Source organism: Atractosteus spatula, chromosome 1 (genome assembly GCF_055471065.1).
Source record: "Atractosteus spatula isolate fAtrSpa1 chromosome 1, fAtrSpa1.hap1, whole genome shotgun sequence".
Lineage (NCBI taxonomy): Eukaryota > Metazoa > Chordata > Actinopteri > Semionotiformes > Lepisosteidae > Atractosteus > Atractosteus spatula.
The window spans coordinates 78051950-78060850 of record NC_142706.1 but is presented as its reverse complement, the minus strand read 5'-3'; the positions used below and the strand labels follow the sequence as shown (position 1 = coordinate 78060850).

The following is an 8901-nucleotide window of genomic DNA, read 5'->3' as shown; positions in this document are numbered from 1 at the left end:
AAATCTTTGAGCTGACGTTGCCATTAAATGCGACCGAGAATACTCCAACCGGTGCGTCGCTCCACCTGCCATCGGGGGAGGGGGTACAAAGTAACGTAGCTAATTCATAGAGGGAGATTATTAGGAGGCATGGGAAATTTGGCCAGGACGCCAGGGTTACACCCCTACTCTTTTCGAGAAATGCCCTGGGATTTTTAATGACCAGAGAGTCAGGACCTCGGTTTTACATCTCATCCAAAGGACGGCGCTTATTTACAGTATAGTGTCCCCATCACTATACTGGGGCATTAGGACCCACATAGACCACAGGGTGAGCACCCCCTGCTGGCCCGACTAACACCTCTTCCAGCAGCAACCTTAGTTTTTCCCAGGAGGTCTCCTACCCAGGTACTGACCAGGCTCACACACGCTGAGCTTCAGTGGGTTGCCAGTTGTGAGTTGCAGGATGATATGGCTGCTGGCTCTTTGTTTAATAAACTCCATTAAGTTAAAAAAAAACATTCCAACAAATATCTCTCAGCAATGTATTTTTATTCAGTAAACAATATAAAATGATAACTTTTTTTTTCAGTGAACATTAATTTGCTGGGTTAATCCTATTTTTCTTGTGATTTTTTTCTGATTTTCTAGATTTGTGCATTGCATCTTATAAATATAGCTTATTACTGAAAAAGATTCAGACATTATGATACTGTTTTCTTTTCTCTGTAAGTATAATACAATATTTATACTTTACATTCATAACAGAAAAAAGTTGCCTTAAACAACAGGACAACACAGTACACAATATCAGCCAACACAAATGGCTGGGTGGTTTCAATTCAATACAGCTTAGCACTATAGGAGAACAAAAAAGCGCAAAATATTCTCATACGTTTTATCAGAAGCTCAGCTGAGTGTTGGGATTGTTTTAAACATGATTAGAAAGACTAATAAACATGACACACTGGTGACCTTCAAAAAAGCATCACAACCTTTAAAAAAAAACATCATTTGCCTACTTAATAAAACATCCTTACACTTATATAGTGCTTTTCTTTCTGGACACTCCACTCAAAGCACTTTACAGATAATGGGGATCCCATCCACCACCACCAGTGTGCAGCCCCACCTGGATGATGCGACAGAAGCCATAGTGCACCAGAACGCTCCCCACACACCAGCTATTAGTGAGGAGGAGAGCAGAGTGATGAAGCCAGTTCATAGACGGGAATTATTAGGAGGCCATGATTGGTAAAGGCCAATGGGAAATTTGGTCAACATGCTGGAGTAACACCGCTACTCTTTTTGGAAAATGCCTTAGTCTTATTCTTATTTGTTTTTTCGTACTGTATGAGTGACCTGAAGAAATAATAAGTGCCTGAAGAAACATACATTACATTAAACCATTTACTGTTTTTTTAAAGCAAAGTATTTGCTGTAAAAATGAATCACTCCCCCCTTCAGAAATGTTCCATATTAGGAAGGACACACTTCTGAGAACAGGAGCTAGTTTGTCTTCACGCCATCTTGTACCACTGCTGTACTGTGTACAGCATCAGTTTCTTCCTGATCCCCTATCAGTGGTTGGAGTAAAGACTATTAGACTTCACTAATGCAAAGAAGCAGAAACTCAGACTCAGCCAAAAATATTTCTCTCATGATATATGCTATGCACTTGATAAAAAGTGTCTGGGCTTTCTTAGGTAGCAGAGAAGACCCTCCATATACTGTAGGAACAATCCCAGCAGAAGCTCAGTCCTGCACCGAACACTGGCCACTACAGTCTAATGATCATCTAGTGCACCGGCAACTACATACAGTAAACAGAGCCGTGGAGAGTCAACAGAAAACCAGAAGACATTACAAGTGCTTTAGATATGTCCATATATATGTTACAAAACATTACAGGAGGCTCTTTCTGAAGGCCATGTGCTTGTAAATTGTGTTTTAATAAATGCCATCCCCTCATGGACAACTGAGTGCATTTCAAAAGGAAATGTGTCTTGATTCAGTTTTAATGCTACATACAAGCCAAAAGGCAAAACAAATGTTCAGCATCTTCTCAACACAAAAGTCCTTACTATCAAATTGGAATGATACAGAATGAAACAATAAATGTGAAAAAAAATCTTGTTATAGTGCAATGGTTATCATGGAATAATGGAATATCTTGTAAAAAGTCAATAATATTTTTTTTTCTGTGGCGCTAATACACCACAGGGAATGGTGCATGTCAAGTACATACAGTACATATATTAGCTTTCAAATACACTAAAACCACAAGACATGAAATATCTGACTTTAAAGTTAAGAAGAATGAGATATAAACAATTCTTTATTCCAATAAATTGGTTTTCTCCCTGTCATTTTGAATTAAAACACTAGAACTCCAAAAAGAGAGATGGAAAAGAACAATATTGTATCAATTTATAAATTAATAAACTGCTGCTGTATTTTGTATCAAATTGTTATAATTTTCAGATTCATATACTTTGTGATATTCTCAGCCCAAATAAATAACATAAGTGCCAAAACTAATTTTCATATAAAGTAAACGCAGTACTTAAGAAGCACTAATACCTGAAATTGGGAAAATAAGATGGAATGAAAACTAATTTTAGGTAATATGCCCTTTGGTTTTAGAGTTGAGTATCAGAAAACCAATTTTCTCTTTTTTTTCATTCTTTTACCACCTCTGAAGCCAGGCAAAGTTGTAAAACGTTCTATATTTCATATGTGAGCTTTTCAACAGGATTTTGCTTGAATAATTACTTGAAATAAACTATATAATGAAAAAGGAAATGTATTTTTAAATTACTTTCACTGCATTTTTTTAATTTTTCTACATACGGTAGCAAATCCAATTTTTACATGTTCAGCATTTGCCAGCCATCCTACAAGCACGTGGATTCCATCGCCTGACGGTTTTCTCATTTCTCTAGTTCCTTTCACTCTTTTGATAGAGAAGCATTTTTCTAATCTTTAACAGGGCCTTTGAGCCTCTATTCACAAGAATGACACCTTTACACCAAACACTGGCTTTAACAATCTGAAGCATACTGGGATTATAGCAATAGTACTAAGAACTAAGTACCAAGAAGACCCCAGCAAATCTGTTCTTTAAAGAACATCAGATTGCTTACTGAAAATATCCCTCTCATGTCGAGAAAATAAGTATGACTGCACTATACAGAATTTAACTTCATACTTAATGTTTCTGTTGTAATCAATATATGTCTTCTACATTTGCTTTCCAAAAGATAGAGTAGGGACACATTTCAGAAAGAGAATGAATATGAATATGTTTTGCCTGAAACTGCTTATTAACACAATTAAGGATTTAAATGCTCTAATGCACTTTATCATTGATAGTGATCACTAGTTACTTTCTGTCTGAGACATTGTAATCGATCCATGATCCAGCGCTCTCTGACTGACATAACTGCTTTAATGCTGGCTGTGTAGTTTCCAAACGCACTTATCTCCTGAAGGATAAAACAATAACATTTTAATGCAATGTTTCCAGTTTTCAACTATCAAATATAACTCCAGAAGAATCTTTTGACACAAAAAACTGTTTAAAAATTGTCCCTTAGGTCTGGAGAATTTTGGAAAACCCAGTCTAGGCAATGAAGACGGCTGGTCTGGAGAAGGGTGTTTTTTTTGTGAGATACTCTCCTAATGAACACATCAAATTGTAGCATTGTTTTTGCTTTTAATGCTGTAAAATTAAAACAAGTTAAATATTTTTGTGCATTATTTGGATTATCATACATGTGTGGGTTGAAGTGCTCTTCTCCTCTGTCTGAGGTTTGGCATTGTTCTGTATTACATTAAGACATCAAGACAGGAACTGAGCTACCTGGGTCACTAGACCTTAGAACTTCTGGACGTCCGGTCCAGTCTTGGGCCCGGAGAACCATGGCCTGTGTCTGGGTATGAGGACAGGCCAGGAAGGAGAGACAGCTCAGCAAAGCAGTACTGTGGGGACCCATCTCTTCTTCCCACTTCTGTGGCTTTAACTGGGTCCTAATAATGTGGCCAGCCACTGTGTATTCCCATGTAAATCACACTTTCTCACACAGCCGGACACCTGGGCACCCAGTAGGTCCCGGGATGCTCTATAGCAACAGGTGAGAATGTAAGGAAAACATGTTTCAATCTCATGTTTGCTTCCCTGCAGGCTTCAGTGTCCCAGGGCTTCAGTCACACAAATAGCAAAAATATTCTATTTTTTTATTTAGAAATATATTTTTTTGCCCTTTTGGAGTCCGAGCCATGCTTTAGTCAGTTCTTTATCCTCACATGTGCTGTGCATCTATTACATCCAGGTATTTGGCTTCAATGACTTTGGGAAGCAGGTAGTTCCTGCAAAGAAGAACCGGAGAAGGAACTTAGTCAGGCTTCACTGGGACAGCTGTTTTCTAGAACATTTGTCTGTTTTCAATTACCATTTAGTTTAGTGCAGGCAATGGGTACAAGGCAGATTACTACTAAGGGCTGCCCATTAACCTACAGAATACAGCACATCTTTAGGAGAAAGCCAATAACAATATGGAGAGAAAGTGCAAAGTCAACAGAATACCACATTATTTTAAACTATGTACAGCTGCACATGGAGCCGTGGTAGCTCAGATGGCAAGGGTGTTTAGCTCCTGACCAGAAGGTCCTGGGTTCAATCCCAGGTAGGAGCAGGTGATGTAGCTTGCTCTAATTCTTTCTAGAGGGCTCCAAGGTCCATTCAGCCTGCTTTCTGAATGAGTAGTGGGGGGTTAATCCTTCTGGGGGTAATAGGCTGGCTGGAGTGTGATGCTGCCCTCATCACCTGCACTTCCTGTGTCGGAGGGTTGAGACAAATGGTGGCCCTACCTACAGCTGCATATAAAGAGCCTTTACATTTTTGTTAATAAGAATTAATAATAATGCCTTACATTTATAGATCATAAAGGATCTCAAAGAATTCCACAAACGGGAGGCTTTGTATCCACCACAGAAGTGCAGCCCCACCTGAGAGACATACAGCAGCCTCACTTCACAGCAGATCAGAGGGAGAAATTTAGAACCCAACAGACTTAAGGGAGAGTTTCATGGAGACCAGAATGAACAATCCCAGAGTGGAATTCAGCCAGAATACTGAAGTTAAAACCCCAACTCTTACAGGCAGCCATGGGATCTGTAATGCTATGACCAAGTAGTCACTACTGCCCAGACCCAGTCTTAGTTTCTTTACTCAGTCTACAAAGTGGTCACACTGCTGCTGTTTCAGTAACATTACAGAGTAAATGAATAAAGCAGATCCCCAGCTGTATAGTCTTTGTACTGTCTGAAAAATAGGACATTGGACAGAAGCAGAAAAGGGCAGATCATGTCAACAAATACAGGATACTCAATCAATTAATCAAACTGACATACTGTAGGCCTTTTGGGGCTCCTACTAAGGTGGGCATGGTACCTGATGGGGATGAGAAGGATCATTAAGAGAGGGAAGATCATCTTCATGTAGGGAAGGGGGTACATCCCAAAGGCACACAGCACCAGCAGCTGCAGCATCTGCAGCCCCGTGAAGTAGTGGATCTTCCTCTGGGGCACCTTGCGGATATAGTGGGTGGGCGGGTAGGAGGTCTGGGGTACAGAGAGAGAAACGTCACATCAATCAGAAGTGAACATTTCCCACTCGCAGCCACTGAGTCTTCCTGCTTTTGTGTCACGCATGATCATCATTACCTGAATTGTTACCAAATGGCTGATCAGCTTAACACTTGTTAAAGGCATGTGACAGTATTGACTGCAACAGATATATACATGGCACTAGACTGTGATCAGTGCTGTTCAGTCACTAGCCCAGAGCTCCACCTCACACTGCTGCAAATCACACAGTGGTTCCTCACTGACCTGGCTGGTAGAAATCAGGCACAACTGTAAATGAGCATAGAGTGTTACATTACTGTGGAAGGCCAAGTGAAAAGGTCAAGACAGTGACTGTGCGCAGGAAAGGTTTTCTGTTTGCACCTAAGACCACTGTCTTAGGTGCAAACTAAAGCCTGTGATTCTTCACACTCATTCAACCAGAGAGAAGTGAAACAAATTGCAGGATGCCAAATGGTATCTTCCTGTCCTGTTTGTTTGACTTCTGACACTGCCCCTTTTCCTGTATGATCTTTTGATATGTTAGTTTTGCCTACTTTTAATGTATAAAAAGGAAAGTGTAACTTCAGTCCAGTAAGCATGTCCTAATGAGTGTTATGGGAAACCGTATCTCTGTGATATTCTCCCCTTCAGCTGATTGAATTAAATATCTCTGTTTGACAATCTCCCAACCTGAGTGAATTGAGTGAATACCATTATCATTACTTTATAAACTAATGTAGATAAGGGAAGTGAATTGCATGCAGTCAGTAAAAACAAATAATAAATATAAAATAGGAAAAATGGAGCTAAAAAATGCTACTTATAAAAGTGTCTTTTTATGTTTTATATGTTTTATTTACGTGGGTTTTTTATGTTGACACAATTATCTAAATTATGTTAGATTTTGTAGAGTTTGAATAAAGGAATGTTATAAATTTTGCTGTTAACTAGCAATGTCTTATTCTGAATATTGTGTACGATTGTGGTCACCACATTATAGAAAATTCTGCAATTTTCCTCACGGGATCAATAAAGTATCTAAAAGATTTTTCTACTCTGGAATCAGTCCAGAGAGCAGCAACCAGATTCATTCTCAGTCTTTGAATTCCAGGGCTCAAGGGAATCTCAAAGTGCCAAGTGGAAGGAACTAAACATTTTCAAGTATTCAACCTCAAAGGCATGGGTAAAGTCTACACACTTCTCCAGCATACACAGTGAAACACGAACCAGGGGACACAAGTGTAAACTACATACTGTACGAGAACAGAAGATGCCTTTTCTCTTATCTAGAGAGTAAAGCTAAATGGGCCAAATGGCCTCCTCATTTGCAACTCAACAATTGCCTATTACAACCAGGAACCTTTCTTCTTATGTCAGTTTTGCAATAAAAATTATGAAAGGAGTTCATACCCTGTACCATGGACTACTACACAAGTCCAAGATGTCCTCTTGCTCTGTTTTATTGTGCTTGTTTGAAGAGTGTAAGAGTTGAGTAAGGCTCAGGGGAAATGTATGCATTAAGCATTCAGGAAGTCACCATATTTATAATTAATAAATGTTAATCACCTGCTCCTTGAGGAGGAGGGCCATGCGGTCACACAGCTGGTTGCCATCAATGGAGGTGAGGGCAATGTACAGGAAGAGGCCATACAGGACAGGCTTGGGGATCCACTGCAGTGGGACTGGCAGCAGGAACACTGACACACCAATCAGAATGTTGGCAGCGAGAGAGGTCAGGCGAGTCTCCATCACACTGACGATCCTGAAAGGAACACACACAAGGCACTGCTTGCAAGAGTAGTAGCAGCAGAAATAAGGAAAGCTGTTTAGGGAAAGTGGTTCAGAACGAGTTTGGTGAACCCTGCTTCCTACTAGATCATGCTTTTCATTTCTAACATTCTCAGTGTACAGCATGTTTGATTAAGTGATGGTATGGAAAAATCACAAATGTACCCCCAGTTTTTATTGTGTAATAATTGAATTTCCTGATGTTTAACATAATTCTTTTTCTTTCCTGTGTGACTCATCATGTGCTACATAACCTATGTATTGTTCTTTCTTTCTAGACATATTTTGACATGAAAGATGTTATAAACATAAACTGACTATCCCACACTGTGCGTCAGTTTTTGTCCTTTCTCTTCGAATTGCTCTGACTCCATGTTAATGTGCTATCATGTCAAATGGAGGACTGTGTGACCTCGATCAGACAGACTTTATTAAAGGGTGTGTCTGATAACATTTGCCAATCCTCAAATTTAACACCTGGCTACAGACAGAGCCTCTCTCAGAGCTGTTTACTGGACACTGATCCAGGCTTTAGTCAGATCAAGATTATACAGGTTAAGACCATGTTTCATTAATTAGAATTAAAGATTTATATTCCAATTCTCCAAAAGTGGTGGTGTTTCCATTTTGTTGTTTTTAGGGGTTCGCTTCAGAGATGCCCACTATCACTTCTGTTGTTTTCTTTGTCTTTGGAACCTCCAGAGCAAACTATGAATCTATTATTTCTACCTTTACTTCTCAACACATGTTGCTCTGTGCTACATTACTTCCTGAAACTCTGCAGTGGAGAAGGTTGGCCTGACTCTGACTGTGATGGTCAAACACTTCACAGACCCCGGGGTCTGAGATTCACTCTCTTTAAATCCCATCACAGTGAACAACTTGTGATGTTTCTTTAGGCTCTCATTTCCATAACAAAAACAAATGTGTATTCCATTTTGAATTATATTTTTCCATCTCTTCCTGTTACACTTTGGGATAGAGTATAGATTAGAATGTCCAAATTCAAGAGAAAAGGTAAGAGAGCTTGTATTAATTCTCCACATTTCAATGTTGGAGATATGAAGGGGACTTAGTAGTTCAGGTGGGGAGCTGCGTCTGCATGCGTAGGCTGCAAAGGAACAAGTAATAGGTTTATTCCATGCTGAAAAAAAGAAGAAAGTAAACATTGTGTTTTCTTTCTTCTTTTTTTCAGAATGGAATAAACCTATTACTTGTTCCTTTGAAAGGGACTTAGCTTTGCCAAACTTAAAATTCGATTTATGTTCTTTGTTGCTTTTTACTGTCATGATTTAATCCTGATACTGCTGCATCCACTTGAAGGAAGTCCAATTATTAATTTACCCATGTGGTTCGCAAAAAAAACTAAAAATGAGGCTGTCATTATGTAGTAGGAGAAAATCTTCTAAAAACTCCTACGGTCCTTATAGATTAAGAGATCTTAAGATACGGATCAAAAGTGGAATAAAAACACCCACAATTAACTAAAACTCTTCCATTTAT

General features: G+C 39.2%; 1 protein-coding gene across 1 annotated transcript in view; it reads right to left on the bottom strand.

The window, feature by feature from the left end:
* Positions 1-514: 514 nt before the first annotated feature.
* The window catches only part of slc4a11 (solute carrier family 4 member 11), a 53514-nt gene continuing 45127 nt past the window's right edge, over positions 515-8901 (bottom strand). Inside the window, exons 18-20 of the mRNA XM_088924402.1 lie at positions 7177-7372; positions 5435-5604; positions 515-4350 (exon numbers count right to left, since the gene is read on the bottom strand). Of these exons, the coding sequence (XP_088780528.1) occupies positions 4284-4350; positions 5435-5604; positions 7177-7372 (433 nt within the window). The 3' untranslated portion in view covers positions 515-4283. The remainder of the gene's footprint in view (positions 4351-5434; positions 5605-7176; positions 7373-8901) is intronic.